Source organism: Nyctereutes procyonoides, unplaced genomic scaffold, assembly GCF_905146905.1.
Source record: "Nyctereutes procyonoides isolate TBG_1078 unplaced genomic scaffold, NYPRO_anot_genome, whole genome shotgun sequence".
NCBI lineage: Eukaryota > Metazoa > Chordata > Mammalia > Carnivora > Canidae > Nyctereutes > Nyctereutes procyonoides.
In genome coordinates, this window is record NW_026575126.1 from 2,150,033 (window position 1) to 2,170,356 (window position 20,324).

The 20,324-nt window shown below is 44.5% G+C and overlaps 2 protein-coding genes across 13 annotated transcripts in view; one reads left to right on the plus strand and one right to left on the minus strand.

Moving 5' to 3' along the window:
* The window catches only part of SRSF11 (serine and arginine rich splicing factor 11), a 42,019-nt gene extending 36,624 nt beyond the window's left edge, over window positions 1–5,395 (plus strand). For 9 of the 10 annotated variants that reach the window (XM_055339418.1, XM_055339417.1, XM_055339419.1 and 6 more), the window contains 4 exons: window positions 1,476–1,565; window positions 3,485–3,580; window positions 3,764–3,902; window positions 4,007–5,395. In XM_055339418.1, coding sequence (XP_055195393.1) covers window positions 1,476–1,565; window positions 3,485–3,580; window positions 3,764–3,902; window positions 4,007–4,204 — 523 coding nt within the window. In that variant the 3' untranslated portion in view covers window positions 4,205–5,395. The remainder of the gene's footprint in view (window positions 1–1,475; window positions 1,566–3,484; window positions 3,581–3,763; window positions 3,903–4,006) is intronic. The other variant, XM_055339420.1, reaches the window with a different exon arrangement.
* A 2,151-nt stretch (window positions 5,396–7,546) lies between these two features.
* ANKRD13C (ankyrin repeat domain 13C) overlaps window positions 7,547–20,324 on the minus strand; it is an 88,517-nt gene continuing 75,739 nt past the window's right edge. For 2 of the 3 annotated variants that reach the window (XM_055339429.1, XM_055339427.1), the window contains 3 exons: window positions 19,921–20,019; window positions 16,361–16,461; window positions 7,547–9,211 (listed from right to left, as the gene is read on the minus strand). In XM_055339429.1, coding sequence (XP_055195404.1) covers window positions 9,081–9,211; window positions 16,361–16,461; window positions 19,921–20,019 — 331 coding nt within the window. In that variant the 3' untranslated portion in view covers window positions 7,547–9,080. The remainder of the gene's footprint in view (window positions 9,212–16,360; window positions 16,462–19,920; window positions 20,020–20,324) is intronic. The other variant, XM_055339428.1, reaches the window with a different exon arrangement.

The following is a 20,324-nucleotide window of genomic DNA, read 5'->3' on the forward strand; positions in this document are numbered from 1 at the left end:
CTTTTTTTATACGAGTGGGATCAAGGTAATTACCAAGGAAGGCTCCTTGTTAGTAGTTTGGGAAGATGATTGAGAAGTGCCTGGTGGTTGGTTGCGTTCTGACGGGGTTGACTGCACTTCGGAGCGTGGCTGCAGGCAGAGGATGTTGTTTACAGAGTTAGCCTAAGTACCTGGAATGGCAGGTAGCGAGTAGCACCGGGGAAGCTAGATGAGGTCGAAGAGGTGTTGGGGGACAGGTGACAAACCGGAGGCCGTGGTGTTGCCACTGCGGAGTCTGTACCTGCCCCAGGAGGCAGTGGGAACAGACGGAGAAGTCACAGGATGGGGGGTTACTGCTTTCAAATGTGTACTTTGAAAAGATTTCTGATAGAGGATCAGTTTGGGGAAACATGAGGGAGTCTCCTTAAGGGCGACTCTAATCACAGTAACTAGAAATTAAAGAATTGGAACGAGTAGGGGGTAAGTCATGGAAGCAGGGTGACCAAAGAGGGGAAGGGCTTAGAAAAACAAGAGGAATGAGGGATACTGGGGGGCCCAGGGGGCTCAGCAGTTGAACATCTGCCTTCAGCCCAGGGTGTGACCCCGGGGTCCTGGGATCGAGTCCCACGTCGGGCTCCCGGCACGGAGCCTGCTTCTCCCTCTCCCTCTGCCTGTGTCTCTGCCTCTCTCTCTCTCTCTCTCTCTCTCTCTCTCTCTCTCTCTCCTCAATAAATACAATCTTTAAAAAAGAAAAGGGATGGAGGGATACTTCCAGTCCCTGCCGTTAGAGTCGAGGATAGGTATAGGTGTGGGTGAAGGACTTCCCATTCAACAAATATGTTGGTTACCTTTACCCAGGATCTTGGGGAGAAGGGTAATCTAGGGGAAATGCTGCAGGAAATAAAAGTAAATGTACAAGAATATGTGAAAGATTGAGAACTGAGGTATGTGTGGGAACAGCCCAGTGTGATGGGGTATTTTTCTGATAGCTTTGGAGAGCCCAGAACGTGTAGAAGGTGGGCGTGGTCCATGGTGTGAAGGTCAGCAGCAGCGCGGGGTATGTGCTTGGGAAGAATACTGGTAATTGATGATCAGACGTGGTAGCACTTCGTGGGTTTGGGCCTGAGAGTAGAGGACGCAGGGCCGTGTGAATGGGGAAGCTGGTGACCAGCTGGGAGGAGAGGGGCCGTTGAGGAGCCTGGAGATGGTTGTGAAAACTGTTGGTGTCTGTTGCCAGCGTACCAGGAAATTGGACAACATCCGGTATCATTTTTTCACCGCATAGTCTGTTTTGCTCTATTGGAGAGAAGTTTGCGTGGAACAGCAGGAAGTGGAATTTGTCTCTAAGTTATTTCCCACTGATCTGCCCCTTCAGCTCGTTTCTGTAAGGAGGTGTCATTCTTCCGTCAAGAGTGGCAGCGGAGCTCGTTGTGCCCGTGTTACTTGCAGCGCTGTGTTAATTTAATGCGTTCGTTAAAATTGTGTTTGTTTATTAGAGACAAAAAGAAAGAAGACAAAGAAAAGAAACGTTCCAAAACACCACCAAAAAGTTACAGCACAGCCAGACGTTCCAGAAGTGCGAGCAGGTGAGGGGGTGGTATTGTGTTCTTGGCACCTTTTATAACTTGCGCAAGAATATCCGTGGGCCGTGGGCCGTGGGCCGTGGGCATGAAATGGTTTCCAGTTCGTAGGTGCATACGTCAGCGTCGACGTTTTTTAAAGGCCATTTGTGAAGAATAATGCGAAGGGTTTTTTGCTTCATGTTTCCCAGCGTTCTATTCGAAATGACATGGAGTTCAACAGAGGTCAGGTTTTAGGTTTGCCAAATACACGGCACATCCTGATTCGGTCCGTCGGTGACGTTTTAATGGTTGAGATACGCTGAGGTGCTACATTATTAACTTCGTTACGTCATGTTTAAAATACCCACGTGCAGACACCGGTTTATTGATAAAATGAGAGGCCTTGTATGTAAGTTCCCATCTGGGTCCTTTATCGTGCCACAGTGAGAGAGAGATTCGGTGTTGCAGCTTCACTGCACAGAACCTGTATTTTTCACTCCTGAGGTGGTTCCGACGCCTGTAGGAAGCGTCGCCTGCTTCCATCGTCTTCCACACCCGCTTGCACTGTCGCGCTGCCGGGCTGTGTTGTGGTATCTTGATTGTGCAGATTCACTGGGAGGCTCACGCTCTATAGAGGACAGCTCAGTGGATGAAAGACCTGCACATAAACGTCAGACCGAAACTCTCGAGAAGAAAACATAGAATTAACTCTTCATGGCCCTGCATTTGGTAGTGGGTTCCTCGATGGCAACGAAAGAGAAATAGAGAAAAATTGGAGATCACCGCTCCTGAAGGCGTGTGTGTCAGAGAACACGATCAAGAAAGTCGGGATGGCCCAGAGGGCTAGGAGGTGCTTGCAAATCGTAGAGAAACTAGTAAGGCCCTTGTTACTAGGACAAGGTGCGAAGGATTCTAGACGTGACGTGACCAGGTGCCAGTGGGTCGTGAGGGGCTGAGGGGCGTGCAGGTCAGAAGCACCGCGCGGCCTGCTGTTGCCTTCCATGCTTACGTCAGATGTGGCGATCCCACAAGGGGATGGGGATGTTTCTTTTAAAAGATGATAACCAGTGGTTGGGGAGGATGTGAACACGCTGGAACTCTGTGCGTTGCTGGTAGGAACGTAAAATGGGGCAGATGCTTTGGGAACCCATTTGGCCATTCCTTAAAAAGTCCGGATTTCTTGACACAGTAGTTCCCTCCGGGGGTGTAAAGCGCCGCGGCCACACGGACTCGTCTTCGCAAGTGTCCTAGCAGCCCGCGTGTCCGTGAACTAACTCGGGTCCACAGGGGTCCGGGCCTCCGGGGAGGACCGTTCAGCGGTTCACAGAGGGAAGGTGTCCCCTAGAGGCTCTGGGGCAGCACGCGCGACAGCCGCCTGTCCCCGGCCGCGTGGCGCCGACCCCGTTGGCGGGAAGCGTCCGTGAAGTGTCCACAAGGGGCAGGTCGAGGCGGCGGCTAGATGGTGGCCGAGGAGCGGGGCTAAGGGCGGGGGCCCGCGGGGACACGGGGGCCTCGGAGGCGTCCTCCCTGGACCACGGCGCGGCCTGGGCGCGGCCTCGCCTCCGGCCTCCGCAGAGGCGCGAACCCCGCTCCGCCCGGGTTGCCCTGGGGGGCGGTTGTGCGGGTCCAGGGCCGCAGGGACCGGGTGACGGAGCCCGAGAGCTGGGGGCCTGGGGGGTCACCGGGCGAAGGGCGAGGAGGAGCCTGAGCAGGCGAGTGGAGTCGGGGGTCCCCCTGTGCCTCCGCTCGGTGCCGGTCCCCCTGCGGGTCCCCGGGTCTCGGAGGCGAGCGCCCGAAGCAGGAGAGGCCGCGTGTGCCCGGCGGGGGGGGGGGGGTTGGGGGGGGCACGGAGGAACAGCGCCTTCCCGAACGAGCTGCAGCTGCGGCCGCAGGAGCAGGCGCGGGGCCGCGTGTGAGCGTGGTCTGTGCGTCTGTGCTTCTAGAGAGAGGCGGCGGCGGCGGAGTCGCAGTGGCACCCGGTCTCCCAAAAAGCCTCGGTCGCCTAAAAGAAAGCTGTCGCGCTCGCCGTCCCCTCGGAGGTAAGGATGTCTCGGTGCTGGGGCCCCGGGTCCCGGGTCCGTGTCGTCGTCGCGTCGTCCCCCCCCCCCCCCTTGGCTCGGTGCCCTGTGCCCTGACCCAGGCCGCGCGGCCGCACTTGCAGGGAACTGAGAGCGGTGCGTAGAGCGCGTTGGTTTGAGGCTGTGTCGTCCCTGTCCCCCTAGACATAAAAAGGAGAAGAAGAAAGATAAAGACAAAGAGAGAAGCAGAGATGAACGGGAACGATCAACAAGCAAGAAGAAGAAAAGTAAAGACAAGGAGAAGGACCGGGAACGAAAGTCGGAGAGTGACAAAGACGTCAAAGTAGGTTTACAAACGGGTTTGCTCTGGTGCTCGGGGGAGCGCGGGGGATCTTGCCAGCCGGTCTTTCCGGAAAGACGTTTACTTCTTTATTCTCCTTGGCAAAGCAGGTCACACGGGATTACGACGAAGAGGAGCAGGGCTACGACAGCGAGAAGGAGAAGAAGGAGGAGAGGAAGGCAGCCGAACCCACCTCCCCTAAGACGAAGGAGTGCTCGGTGGAGAAGGGGCCGGGCGACGCCCTCCGGGAATCCAAAGTGAATGGGGATGACCATCACGAAGAGGACATGGACATGAGTGACTGAGCCCGGCCCGTGGCGCCCGCCTGTACACATGCATCAGTGTCATTCCTCGTGCGACCTCAACGCTGTATCTGTTCATCTCCGACCTAGGTGTGCACAGCTCTGAGTTACAAATGGTCATAAAGCTCCTGATAGTGATACTAGTCATTTACACCCCAAAGCTTCTAGAAAACGATACACGAGTCACCAGTTGTTGACGTGGTGAGATCTGATGGAGTAACCAAGCAGTCGTACCGTCCTGGTGCTGCTTCACAACACAACGAAAAGCTGCATGCGTCTCCAGCAGGCATGGATTGTTTCTGTCGTATGATCCTCTTTATTAAGTCAGTTCACTTATAGTATTTCTAGAATTTGATTCATCGCCGTAATAGAGCCCTGTAGGGAATGCACTGATTGCATGTTAATTGTGGCAGGAATATCCTAAATGTCATTAAGATCCTCCAACATGATGGATCTCCTTACGGTCTTGTTTGTTGACATGACAAATTAACATTCTTCTAGTTACATCTGAAAATGAACAGTTGAAATAGATAATCCTTTAAGCCTCGTGGCTGAATTTTCGTGGCTTTTGTTTAACTCTGAAAGGTTATATATATGCACTAACCTTTTTTTGATGGCTGATTAGGCTTCAATCACAGAAACCAGATTTCAGAGGAAGCGGCCTCCGGCAGTGGGTCAGTAGCATATTTTGAAGTAGAGTCGTATACTTCTTCATAAGGTGTTTGGGAATTTGTTTTCCTGAAATAATTTATTCCACGTCGTGACGTCAGTGAACACGCGTGTCTGCCTATCCTGAGTCCATCTGCAAAAGGAAGTTCTCTCTCGTCCCGATTGTCAGTTTTCCAGTCTTTTATTAATTTGTTTTAATCTCAGTGTTGGAAAAAAGGGGTAGTGCATTTTAAATTGACCTTCACATGCTTTTAAAATAAGACAAATCTACTTGATAATGTACTTTTTGATCTCGAGTTGTATAAAACCAATAAATTTGTGTTACTGTTACTGCAGTAGTGACCTTACGCACACGGTGATTCCATGTTAAATGCAAAGTAGTTAGGCGACTGTTTTCTTAGTTACAGGAGTTTCGAGCTTCACTTTTGTGCAGTAAAAGCAAAAGTAGGCTACGGTCTGTGCCATGTTGATGTACAGTTTCTGAAATTGTTTTACAAGACTTTGATAATAAAACCCTTAAACTTATGCTGATGCTCCTGTAAACCTGCATTTGTGTTTATTGACGCCCTGGGCTGCACCCCGGGGGTCCGAGGGGCGCGAGGGGCGCGAGCGGAGCGGAGCGGACCGACCCCCAGACCCGCCCCCGCCCCCCCCTCCCCCCCCCCCCCCCCCCGCACGGGGTGGGCCGGGAACGGCCTTATCAAAGGGAACTTGCTGCGCCTGCGGGGGGAGAGGGGGGAGAGGGGCTCGCGGGGCGCACCCGGTGCGGCCGCCCTGGGCCTCGGGCCGCGGGGGGGCGTCGTCCCAGACGGTGCCCTGAGCCTCCCCTCCGCCCCTCCGTCACGCTGAGGACCCGGCACCCCCAGCACCTCCCACCCCCCCCCACCCCCACCCCCCCGGCCCCGGGGCCTCCAGGCGGAGCAGCGAGGCGCTGGGCCGCGACGTTTCCAGGTCCCGGGCTCCCACGTGGGTGTCCGTCGCCCCCATCCCCGGCGGGGTGGGGGGTGGGGGCGCCCCCGGCTGGGCCAGGGCCAGGGCGGGGGGCGGGGCCTGGGGCGCGGCCACCTCGGCGGCTTCGGGGCGGCCCGTCCAAAAGCGCCCCGCTGCCCAGGTGAGCGACTGCGCCACCCCGCGTCCAGGCCTCGCGCCCCCCTCCCTGCCCGGGGCGGTGGCCTCCTCGCCGGTGCCCCCGGGGCCCCTGTGTGGACGGACGGTGCCGGGGAAGCGGGCGCGGGGACACCCGCCTTGGGTCCGTGGGACGAGGACGGGGAGCCCGGCCCGCGGCTGGAACGCAGCGGCTGCACCCGGGGGCTCCATCCCCCAGGCTCCCCCAGGGCTCCACACCCCCCCCCAGAGCTCCTCCCGCACCCCCACCCGCACCCCCACCCCCACCCCCGCAGAGTTCCATCCCCAGCAGGACCTGCAGGCTCCTTTTCTCATGACCCTCTAACATTCCCCTCCGGTGTGAGAATGCGGGATGCGCACGAGTACAAACGGGTGCTGATCCCGTCGGGGGCAGGGCCTCCGCCCCCAGTGGCCCCTCCGGGAGCCTCCTGCCTGGGGGGGGGTGGGGGTGGGGTGGGGTGGCGGCCGCGCCCCCGCCGCCGCTGTCTCCGCTTCCCCGAGGGGAAGCTGGCGTCCAGACCGTCCCCTGTACCTGTGCTCCCGCAACCACCGCCCCTGAGACACCCGACAGGTGCAGACGGAGGGGACGGACCTGGGTCTCGGGAAGCATCTCCCTGAGGACAGGAATCGCGTCCTGCAGGGACGCCTGTCCTAGGGGCAGGGATACCGAGGACGACGAGGACGACCCCGTTACCGCCTCCGTTACCGCCTCCGTTACCGCCTCCCACTTCCAGCCGATGGAAGGCTTGCGGGGTTTCGTGGACTCCCGCAAAACCTAGGTTTCCACGGGAGACTATCAGAATGTAGGGTGTTTGTTTGGGTCTTTGGGTCTTTGGGTCTGCTCGCGGGGTGCGCTTCAGGCACCGGGACACAGCGCGCACAGCGCTGCTGCACTCGACAACTGGATTAAAAGGCACATTTTGAAAAGTCTAATGTCGTGAAAAGTTTATTTGCATTTATTGACTCCTTGTTTTCACCATCGTAAGAGACACATTTGCTTGTCCTTTGTGGTCAAAGACATTTTGGAACGGACAATCTACTACTCTTTCTGAAAGAAAAGGAGAGGAGTTAAGAACAAAATCCGAGTGCGAAAGTTTTCAGTGGTCTCCCTACCTCCAGTGTACCCAGCAGGCCAGTCACAGCTCCGCGGAACCCGAGGGGAACCCGAGCCCCAAGCTGCAGGTCGCCCGCACGTGTGCAAGAAGATCCGCAGCACCTTCCTGCAGGACGGCACGCTCCGGGGAGGGCCCGGGGCCACGGCGGCCACCGCGGCCACCGCGGCCACCACGGCCACCGCCGCGCAGCCCCGCGCGCCGCACGCCCGCCCGAGCCGTCACACGGGAGGGCTCCACCTCCGAGCCCCCTGATCAACAAGCCTTCCCAAAATAACAGGGATCAACTTCTAGTCCGTAAACCTGATCTTTCCACAAAATTCGACAGACCCACATACGGTGGGGGAGTGATTGGTCTTTGAATCGGTGACTATGATCACTTCATTATAAAATGTAATAAAATGTCAACATAGGCAATGTCGTGTTTCAGCATGGAAGATGCAGCTTTATAGATGTTTATTATAAAATTTTCTTATGGTTGATGCTTTGGATTTTTAGATAAATCATCTCTTCAATAAAAGTCTCTAAATTCATTCAAATTATTTAAAATCCTGGAAAAAGTTCAGACTATTGGTCGCTCTACAAAATTTGACAGATGCATTCTGACACATTGATCAGGATACATTTAAAAAACATGTTTTAGCTAAGCTCTTTAATACAACATGACATTTTATGACTGTTGAACATGATTCTCCCTAATTTATTTTCAGTCTCGGACCTTTAAACCGTCTTGGAATAAATATGAAAAATTTTAGATGCAAAAATGAGTAATGCATGATTTCACTTTGGAGATTAAAATCAATAAATATTTTCTCATGACCTAAAAAAATAAACAGTAGGAATCGTCAATCCTGTGTACATTTCTGGAATTTAGCATGTAACAAATATATTCTGTTAGCATATAAAATGTTTTTTTACCTTACTTTGAAAGCATTAAGTATGTAGGGATGTCCAAAGTATGTGGGTGGTTTTTTTTTTTTTTTTTAAACTGACACGAATGCATCCATATTCCATTAAAAACAAACAATAATCAGAATGATGTGCACTTATTAGGAAGCGAGTTTAAAAATTTGGAGTTTTTTTAAAGTGCTGAGATTTGGAAGAGGAATATCTTTAAGCATGCTGACCATACCTTATCATGAACACAAAAAGGACTTTTAAACTCAGGTTTAGAAAAAAAGAAAAAAAAAAAGAAAAAATAGAGGTTCTATGAAAGGAAGATTAGTAACAAACATTTTCCATTGAAGAAAGAATTCAGGTAAAAACAAATAGCACCACAATGAATTGCACTAAGGTGCTAAAGGAGGTACCTTATTCCCTGCAGAGTGAACGCTCCTTCTGAAATGTATTGCAACATATAAATGCAATTGTTTAATGGTTACCATTTGGTTCATTCATCTACAGAAAACTGCATTCCTTCTAGTTCATTATACTGAACAAACATTCAAATTACTGAACTATACATAATGTTACATAGTTTACATTTTATGAAAACAAAGCTTGAAGGAATATTTATAAATGTCACCTTGAATATAAGATGACAAGTTTAAAAGGGCTTCATATCTCTTAAGACATTTAATTTATGTTAATGGTCCAGGAGTGTTTTAGATATAGATATAGATATAGATATATTTATATGCATATATATTTCAACAAGAAGTGTAAAAATCTTTAAAAACAAATCACAGCACTTATAGCTGTTTTACATAAGAAGTACTCAGGGTCATTAAGGTGTCAAACTATTATTACACTTATAATATGTATATTTTTAAAAAGACTGAAAATGGCACATCAGGAAACTTGCCGAAATTCTTTTTAAAGGCCCATCTCATTGTATCGTATTACTGATGTGTCGGCTCAATGTAATTCCCTTTTCTTCTCAGAATACCTGTCCCTTCTACTTGGATTCACTTCTGGGTCTCTGTATCTGCGTGCAGGATTTCCTTGTGAGAGGACATCACTTTCCATGTCAGCTAAAGATCAGGAAAACGGCTCGGGTCTTCCTTATAGTCATCAGGTATAGTGAAGATGGAGCCATCAAATTCATCATAGCGAAACTCCTGAAAAGTCACAGTGGCTGTGATCGTAGGAAACACGGGAATATCTAGAGAGGACGATCAATGACAACATTGTAAAATGTCTATCTATTTACAGACTAGAAATACTATCCGAGATATCCACGCCCCTTAAATGTGAGGAAGCACTGAATACTCGGGACCTGATGAGTCCTAATACGTGTCCAACAGTGGGTGCGTCTGTTTCGGAGAAGGGCTTTGTATTGGTGGAGAGAGAGACACACCAAGGCATCAAGAATCACATCACAAGGGCGGCCCGGGTGGCTCAGCAGTTTAGCGCCGCCTTCGGCCCAGGGCATGATCCTGGAGACCCGGGATCGAGTCCCACGTAAGGCTCCCTGCATGGGGCCTGCTTCTCCCTCTGCCTGTGTCTCTGCCTCTCTCTCTCTCATTTATAAATAAGTAAAATCTTAAAAAAAAAAAAAAAAAAAAAAAAAATCACATCACAAATACAGGTTCTCGTGGCTTCCCAACCTTAAACCTATTAAGACAGAGTCCCCCAGGCTCTTATCTTTTTCTTGGGGCCAAGAGACAGATATATTTGTACTTTTCACATTCTGGCATCTTTTCTATTCATATCATAGTGTATATACTATTCGGACCCTGAGCTGATTTCTCTTCATTCTAATACAAAAGAAATACAAATAACAAATAATTCTACATTTTGTAATGGTTAAAAACACACACCCACACAATTACATGAAGTTTAAACTCCAACGTCCCTAAGTAAAGTTTATTGGAACTTAGATGCCATGCATTTACTTACTGTCTATGGCTGCTTTTGTTTTCCAAGAATTAAGTAGTTGTGACAGAAACCATATGGCTCGCAAAGCCTAAAATATTTACACTCCTTCAGAAAAAGTTAATGACCCATCTTAGCCATTGGCAACAAGGGAAAAAACAAGTGAGCAGGAGAAAAAAAAAAAAAATCATTCATCGATGGAGATTATATCCTGGTTGGGAGACATGGGAAATAAGTGAAAGTGAGTGTGACTAAGAATATAGAGAGAGGTAGTAAAGCACGGTGGGGAGAAAGGAGTCTCCGTGTTGGAGCTCTTGACCAGGGTGGTCATGAGAAAACCTCAATTAAGTGACCTTCCAGCAAAGACGTGAGCCGTGAACCATACAGCTGCCCAGAGGGAAAAAATCCCAAGCAGAGGGAACAAGTACAACAGCCCTAAAAAAGACAGTGTCCCGTGTGTCCTGGGAACAGCTAAGAGGCCAGTGTGGCTGACAGGTGAGTGAAAGGAAGACGAACAGGAGGAGGAGAGACAGGCGCCCAGATCAGGTGGGGTTTAGGTCAACAAGTCTTTGGCTATTTCTCTGGATGAAAAGGAGAACCAGTGGAAGGTCGTGAGCAGGGCGGTGACGCGCACTGTGTGGGCAGATGTGATGAGAATGTCATGGAGGCTGACGAGTAAAAGGAGACGCGTTCCAGAAGGAGCAGACACGCAGGGAGACGATCGAGAGAGAATTCTGTCCAAGAAGTCAGAGGAAACCCGAAGACGACGACCTATCATTCACGGGGATGGGGACTGCACACAACAGAGTCAAATCCTGGAGAGATTATCAGAACGGTAACAGAGCGGAGCCAGCAGGCTCAACAACAGGAGTATCAGTTATAACACAGTTAAGAGTGGAAGAGAGAACATGCAACGAACAGCTGGCTGCCTCTAGTTCGGGGCTACGGCAAAGACACTCGGCCCGTACTGAGTGCTCCACTTTTCCCACATCTGCACAAGCATTTGGTGTCCCCACGTTTTATCTTAGCCATTCTGTTCGGAGTGTAAAGTGATACTGTGGTTTTATTTGCCTTTCCCGAATGGTTAATACGACTCAACACTGTTTATGTGCTTACGTTCCATTTACATATTCTCTCTGGCGAAATGTCTGTGTCTTCTGCCCTCTTCTAATGGGCCTGTTCCGTTACTGATGAGTTTTAAAAGTTCTTGTGTTTTTTTTTTCTTTTAACTAAGTCTTTCAGAGAGCAAACAGTCTTCACTTTTCATGATGTCTAATTCATTGATTTTTCTTTTCACGCATCATGCTTGTGAAGTCTAAGAACTCCTTGCTTAAACCTATATCCCTAAGGTTTTTTGTTTATTTCCTAAAAGTTTTATAGTTTTACATTTTATATGTAGATTCAAGTCCATGAACCCTTTTCAACTAATTTTTATACGAACTGCAGGACTTAGGTAGAGGTTCTTTTTTTGCCTTTGGGTGTCCATTTGTTGAAAAGGCTATCTTTCCTCCATTGAACTGTTATCGCATCTTTATAAAAAATTAGTGTGCATATTTATGAGGGTCTATCTCTGGATTCTCTGTTATGTTGTTTATATATTCATCCCTTAGCCTGTAGCACACAATCTTGATTACTACAGCTATACAGTAAATATTGAAACTGAATAGACAACTCACATTTTATTCTTTTTCAAAATTGTTTTGGCTATTCTTTTGGAGATAGGGTCTGCAGATTGCAGAAGTAATCAAGTTAAAAGTCGTTAGAGTGATCTCTAATCCAATATGATCGGCGTCCTTAAAAATGGGGAAATTTGGAGACACACAGCAAGAACATCATGTGAAGTTCAGTGAAGGCAAAGATCGGAGTGACTCTTCTAGAAGATAAGGAAAATCGCCAGAAGCTAGGGGAGAGGCATGGATAGCCCCGGGAGCCCATGAAAGAGACCTCAGATTTGTAACTTCCAAAACCATGAGAAAATACATTTCTATTGTTTAAACGACCAAGTTTGTGGTATTCTGTTACAGCAGCCCTAGAAAACCAATACAGATATTCTAGATTCTTTGCCTTCCCATGTAAATTTTAAAATAGTCTTGTCTGTTTCTACAAAAAACTATTGCTGGGATTGTGCAAGAACTATGCTAAACCTGCATAGCAACTGGGGAGAATGAACATCTTTCCTATGTTGAATTTTCCAATCCATGAGCATGGTATGTCTCTCCATTTGTTTAGATCTTCCTTTAATTTCATTCATTAGTGTTGTATGATTTTCAACATATAAATAGTGTATATGTTTAGTCAAAATTATGCCTAAGTATTTTTTTACAATTGTCTAATTGTAAAAAGTACTTAATATTAGTGTTGTATGATTTTCAACATATAAATAGTGTATATGTTTAGTCAAAATTATGCCTAAGTATTTTTTTTTTACAATTGTCTAATTGTAAATAGTACTTAATATTTAAATTCTGATGTCTATGTGTTCAATGCTAGTATTTAGAAATACTATTGGTTCTTTTATGTTTAACTTGTATCCTGCCATCTTGCAGAACTCATGAATTCTGGTTTCTGGTAGAATCACTAGGATTTCTACTTACAGAATTATGTCCTTTGCAAACAGAAAAGGTTTTCTTTCTTTCTGCTCTGAATGCCTTAGTTCCCTCCATTTCATTCTTTACTGTATTTATTATCCGTTTGATTTCTGCAGGCTTGTAGTACTATCCCATATCATTCCTTATTTTGATAATTTGTGTTTTCTCCCTTTTTATCAGTCTTGCTGCAAATGTGTTCATTTTATCAATCTTTTCAAAGAACCAATTCTTTGCTTCATTGACATTCAAAATTTGTTTTGTTTCCTCTTTCACGGATTTCTACTGTTATTTCCTTCTTGGCTTTAGGTTTATTTTGGCTCTTCTTTTTCTCTTATTGTCTAGTATGAACATATAATGATTAATTTTTTATTCTTTAACAATTATTGAAGTTTGTTTTATGGCCCAGGATTTGGCCTACCCTGGTACAGGAAGTTTCATGAGCGTGTGAAAAGAACGTGTATTTAGCTAATGCTGGGTAAACTGTACTATAAATGCCAATTAAGTGCTGTAGTTTAGGTGTTCTGTATCCTTGCTGATTTTCTGTCTAGTTGTTATATCAACTGTTTAGGGAAGAAGAGTGATGAAGTCTCCAATTATAATTTTAGATGTTTTCCTTTCATTTCTTTCAGTTTTTGTTTCCCTTACCTTGTAGCTCTGTTCTTTGGTACATATACATGTAGAATTGCTATTCTTCATGAATTGATCCTCTCATCATTATAAAATATCCCTATCCGTTTCTGATCATTTTCTTTGCTCCGAAATCTACTTTATCTAACATTAAGAGAGTTACTCCTGTTATCCTTTGATTAATGTTTACATGAAACATCCTTTCACTCTCAACCTTCCTATATCATATTTGGAGGCATGAAAAGAACATATACTTGGGTCATGTTTTTTGTTTGATTGTTTTGTTTTAATCTTTTTTTTTTTAAGATTTTATTTATTTATTCATAGAGACAGAGAGAGAGAGAGAGGCAGAGACACAGGCAGAGGGAGAAGCAGGCATCATACAGAGAGCCTGATGTGGGACTCGATCCAGGGTCCCCAGGATCACGCCCCGGGCTGCAGGCGGCGCTAAACCGCTGCGTCACCGGGGCTGCCCCTGGGTCATGTTTTTTAATCCATTTTGCCAATCTCTATCTTTTAAACAGTTTATTTAGACTATTTACATTTAATGGACTTATTTACATACTAAGTCTGCCTTTTTGTTGTTGTCTCTGGTTTTTTATTTCATTTTCTTTTCTTGCCTTCCTGTAGGTTACCACACTACTTTAGAATTTCATTTGTCTATAGTGTTTTTGTATATACCTCTTTGTATAGTTTCTTTAGCTATATATATTTTATATATGTTATATATAACTAATTTGCCATAGTCTTTTAGTGTCATCCTTTTAGCAGTTCAAGTGAAGTAGAGAAACTCTGCCTCCCTTTATGTGCCTTCACCTTCTCCCCTTTACAATATAATTAATTGTAGATAAAGGTAACAGTGGAGATATAAAACTAGACTTTCAAGTAGCCTGGCTATGAAAAACAAAGATTAAGGACCAAGTGCTGAGTCTGGACCACAAACCACTGTGTAAAACTATAACCAACGATAGTAACCCTAGTATCCCGTTCCCCCTGCCCATCCTCCCCTCCAACCCCCGCCCGCCCCGCTCGTTACTCGCCTTCAGGAGCCATGCCTCACCCAAGCTCCCCCATCAATATTTCTCCCATCACTGTCTACCTCATAAATGTAACCCTGCCCATTCCTGCCCATCACACTCTTACTTACTTCCCCATTCCCTCAACCACCCGAATTCCTCCTCGCTTACTGCCCTTTCAACCCCAGAGGCCAAGGAAAGCCACCAGTTACCAGCAGTGTTCCAATTGCCCCTCCCATACAGACAATGGTGTAGTTTTGTTTTAGGCCCGACATCGTTCGCGACGACCTAACCGGCAAGATAAAAATCCCAACTCGCTCTGCCGCCCCCAGCCCCCTTGCATACTACAGTTGAAATCAGCCTAGTGGGCGACAATAGGGGACAAAAAACACATAGAACAAAAATAGCCTATGCGCAAAAGAGGGAGCCTCAGGCACAACCTATTCACCCGACCAACAACCTAACTTCCAAACCCTCACATTCAAAGTTCAAAAGTCCCCCCACCAACCTGAATGCCCCAGAATACACCCAAATAATCACCAAAAAACCCCAATGCCCAAGCACAAAAAAAAACTTCCATCCCCCCACCTCCACTTTCATTATTCCTCAACCCCCCACCCCCCTTCGGACCTCTTCAAAACCCTCTAAACCAACCCGCGCTCGTCCCCCCCCACCCTCCCCCCCCTCTCTCTCTGCGTCTCTGCTCTCTCTCCCTTACCCCCCCCAACCCCCACCCAAAACCCTACACCCCTTCTCCCGCAACACAACCCATTAACCGACAGCGAGTCTCAACTAATAGAAAATCCATCAAAGCCGAATAGATTCCAATAAATAACATAAACCCAAACACACCACCCTAACAATAACAAACAAACACTAATGAACAGAGGTAAGACAGCGGTAATTTGGACATAAAAAGATCAGAACCCATAGAATCGAAAGACACACACAAAAATAAGAACAATCCCTGCCCACTGTTTTAGTTTGTCACTGTGCCTCTTTAAATATAGTACCTAGAAGAGAGTCCAATGCATCAGGTATTTTCTGGCTATAGAATATTACAATCGGATTTTAAGCTTCTGCAGAAATGAGCACATAATGAACCCTACCAGCAGCTCAAACACACATCTCTTGATTGCTTTAGTTCTCAAATCATTTCTAACTTACGATCTTATCACTGGTTTCTTCAAGTAGACACTGGGTTCTCAATACTTTTTCATTACAAAGGGAATCTACAGTGACATTTTGAAATGTTTTAAAATCCATTTTAACCCACAAAATGCTTATTTCCAAGTCTGTAAAGTTGAGAAGGTCATGTTTAATTTTTAGCAATGAAAGCATTATTTCTGTGAGAAAAGCATTTTGGCCTAATTATTCTGAAATGTGATTTTAGTAATGTTGAATAAAAAAAATAAAATCTATCGGAGGGATTAAATAAAGGTTATACTTACTATATATTTATTTTTCTCTCCACTGGAATGTAAACTGTAAGAGGGCAGAGACTTTTACCATCTCTCATCCCTAGAAAAGCATCTGGCACACAGCAAGCACTGATTAAATAATTGGTGGCATATTTAATGACCATCCTAATAGAACATGGGTGGTATTACTGGCTCTCTTGAAGCTTAACCCAAATCTAAGCCTAAACTCCTAAAGAACCATTTAATAGTCTCCTGTTCCCAGTTTTCTGATATACTTAGGAAGATAAATACAAAAACAGGAGTTTAGTGTTTTGAAAGATCATTGCTTAAGATGAAATTAAGCTTAAACATTTAAAACTAAAAGATAAAATGTATGAGTATTATTTTACCCAAGAATAGTGACTGTTAAGATTCCACAAACATTCCCACTGTTCAGAAACTCAAGAGTCTGCTAAAAATTTGGGCTAAAACCCAGTTTCCCTATTTGACATTAGAAAACGTTATCACAGGGCATTTTAAGTTCTCACACCCTCTTGTATGAAATATTTGCATATCCCTTACATTTAACTTAAATCCAGTAGAATTAGAACTCTCTAATTCTCTGTTGGAGTTCTAAACATAAAATATAAAACATAAATCTCAATGCGTGTAATCACAGGAAAACTTTATAAAAATGTAAGCAACTAGGAAATCATTTTCCTTCCAAGTACATTTCTTATTAAATGTTACTAATCAGATCTGTATTTCTAATGGACATTGAAATTACATATAAATTTTCTCTTACCTAGTTTTACAGGGAAGCCTGGAGGAAGCTTCATCTGAACAAATTCTCTAAGCTTGTTAAAGTGCTTGAAGGGAGCTATTACTTCCAAAACATTCAATAATCTGAAAAATGGAAGGAGAAAAAAATATTATCATTTTTCAAACTGACCTGTGTCCTTCTGTTGTTTTAGAACTGCATGCCTTCGCATGCTTTGTGACTCAGACAGGAGTACTGACGTCTAGAGGTTAAGGATGAGGAAACGTCTCCTGGTTTTTTATTACTCTCTTTCATGTGTCAAAGTTCACAACATTTACATTTGATTCTGAAGCCAGAGTTTCCAGTTGTTTGATTTTTATATTTATATTTAAATGAAAGGTTTACACCCATGTTCTTCCTGAAGTCTACATACTCCTGAGTCCTTTAATTAGTCTCACTGCTTGGGTGGCTGAATTTCACGGTCAATTCTGTACGTGTGAAGAGCTCTTATGTTCTTTGTATTCCTTGATTTCTTACAGATTTCATAAATGAGTGTTTCTTTTTTGTATGTATTTTTTTAAGGATTTTATTTATTTATTTATTTATTTATTTATTTATTTATTTATTTATTTATTTATTTGAGAGAGAGAGAGAGAGAGAGAGAGAGAGAGAGAGAGAGAGAGAGAGAGGCAGGCAGAGACACAGGCAGAGGGAGAAGCAGGCCCCATGCAGGGAGCCCAACGTGGGACTGGATCCCGGGTCTCCAGGATCGCGCCCTGGGCTGAAGGCGGCGCTAAAGGGCGGCGCTAAACCGCTGAGGCCCCCGGGCTGCCCTCTTTTTTTGTATGTTTAAAGGGAAATTTAGCTGGCAAAAAATTTCAGTTTGCACTTCTTTCCCTCTGAATTACAATTTCATAAAGCCTGCCTGAATTCAGTATTCCATTAGTCTTTAACTGTAATGTCCCGTTTCATCTTTCGGTTGGATGGATTTCGTTTTTGTTTTTTTTTTTTTTAAGATTTTATTTATTTATTCATGAGAGACACAGAGAGAGAGAGGCAGAGACACAGGCAGAGGGGGAAGCAGGCTCCCTGCAGGGAGCCTGACGTGGGACTTGATCCCAAGACCCCGGGGTCACGCCCTGGGCCAAAGGCAGCCAAAGGCAGCCGCTCAACCGCTGACCGGTTGGATTTTCATTTTCACAGGTGCCCCGGATGGATTTCATTTTCAAGTAGTATTACTTTTCTTTCAAAATGAACCTATAGCTGCCATATGTCTTGAATTCTTCTGTGTTTTCTTCAATTGCCTTGATATGTAAATGACATCTTAGCCAGATACACTACATAATCACATTTTCTTTGTCTCAGAAATGTCAAGATGTGAAAAAATGCAAAGCTAGGTTTTTACCTTTTTTTTTTTTTTTTTTTTTTTTTTTGCCTAAATGCCTTTGGATTTCTTTACTAACAACTGAAGTCCAACAGTATAATCAGGATACTTACTGTTACTAATCATCCTTAGATTTTTCTTAGAACCTAATGTTATGCTACAGATTGTTTTTCCTTACAAAGGATTTGTGTTTTACCCTACTTTGCTATTATGGTTAACATTTTGGAGGCTTTTCATGTAAATGGATCACCAATGATCCTTATGTCGAACCTTCTTGTCTTCCATAAATATTGCTTCTCTAATTCTTTAGCCTCTTCTTTCATTAAATTCACGATGAGCTATCAAATTTTATTTTTCAGCCACATCTATTGTGTTCATTAACGTTTCTAATGTATTTGTTCCACACTAGTGTTATTTAGTGCTTAATGTATTCCCTAGCTTATAATCTCCTTCTCGTTTCATTCTATTATCATCTCATCTTAGAATGACCTAATTTACTTATTTCACATTCTTCTTACATTTTTCTGTAGCATTTACAAGGAATTTTCTTCTGTTCTTTGACCTGTATCTTACTGTGGAATAAATATTTTATCCGGCTTGTACATGCTCTGTTTTTAATTTTTTTAGAAGGAATGGTTATAATGGCCACATTTTATGAATTCTAATGTATCCATTTTCTTTTTCACATGCTAACTGTGAAATTGGGATAACTCCTAAAATTGATAGCCTCTTATAAATCAGCCACATTTTTCTTCTTTATTAGAACATAAAACTGGTGCATCCTTGGGTCATTGGGGTCCAAACTAGGATGAATCATGCAGATTTGTAGGTATGGCTAATGCCCTTCTCACATCTTCTGACAACTATCAATCTCCCTCTCTCATCTATAGATTGAGGGCTGCATAGCTCATTCTACCTTTTTTTTTTTTAATTTTGGTTACTGAGAAGTATGAGACACGTACATCCTTTGTAGAAAATATGAGTCCTCCTTTCTTCTATGAGCATTATTTTTTAAAGATTTTATTTATTTGAGAGAGACAAAGCATGACAGAGAGAGAGAGCAAGCGCATGAGGAGTGGGGGGGGGGTGCAAAGGGAGAGGGAGAAGCAGACTCCCTGCTGAGCAGAGAGCCCAATGCAGGGCTTGACCCCAAGACCCCAGGATTCTGACTTGAGCCAAAGGCAGACGCTTAACTGCCTGAGGCACCCAGGCACCCTGAGAATTATTTTTTAATATACTAGGCCAAACTAGAAAGGGAAGAAACTAAGAAGGAAAAATCGTCTGGTGCTTCAATTCATCCCCTCCTTTAGAAAGGAGCCTGAAGTTACCTTTCTGTCAGCTCTACCCACCCATCTCTCCCCTTCCACCTCTCCAAATTGGATTTCTAGTTTTTGAGAGGGGGAGGCAGACAAAAAGGGAAGGACAATCTTAGGCAGGCTCCATACCCAGCGTAGAGCCCAACGCAATGTAAGGCTCCATCTCACAACCCTGAGATCAGGACCTGCGCCGAAATCAAGAGTCAGATGCTTAACTGACTGAGCCGCCCAGGTGCCCCACAAATTGGGATTTTTTTAAAATGAGCATCTGATGAGTACAGGTTTGAAAGGATATATTCAAGACATTCACTGCAGTACTATTTACAATGATGACAAACTACAATCAAAATGTTTATCAGCAGGAGGATGATACAACAAAGGACAGTACATCAATACTAAAAATACCAAGGAAAGAAGAGAGAAAAATGTAATTATTGGGAGAACTCTGAGATACACTCATTTTTAAAAGAAAAAATGAAATTCACAGAACAAAATATAAACTATTCCCTGATCCTATAAAAAATGCAAAACACACAGAAAAATCTAGACAAAAATACCCATCCCAGTTATTCACTTATTAACTATTAGTGACATAACAGTAAACTCATTTTTATTCCATGAGCTTCCATGCTGTTAGATTTTTTTATAATAACCATGGATTCATTTACTGCTTTTATAATTTAAAAAAAAATGACTCAAAAACTTATCTGGTTTATTAAAAGAGTAAAAATGTTAGTAGTCTGTGAACTAGAAAACACCTAGAAGTGTGCACACACTATCAAACAATGGCTATTTGCTTTTTCATTTCAAAGGCCTCAAATGCAACACTCAGATACAAATATTATTACAGCCTTTAGGGTTGCATAGTTTCTTTCATAAACTTATGTAGTCAGTAACGAACTTACGACTCTATTCCCAAAGGAAATTCCTGGCTCATGGCTATTGTCGCTTTAAATGTTTTTTTACTCTCTTTGCACACCAGTTCTCTACCCAGATGAGGAGCTCTAAAATGGGAAGAAAAAAAAAATTAGGAAACCTTTTCTACATGCTACCATCTTCCTATGAAGAATCTGTCATCTTCTAATGACAATAAATCAATTTTTCTTACTCTGTATAGAAATAAATTTAAATTATGCTAAAAGGACTTCTTATGTATAAGAAATAAGACAAGGGTAACAAAATAAGAAACTAGCATAAGGTTCAGAAAAGTCAACAAATTTCATATCAAATGTAATTTTAATAATCACTACTTTTAGGAATAACACAAATCGCTAGAAGAAATAAACTTTAAACAGTTTTACTGTATCTC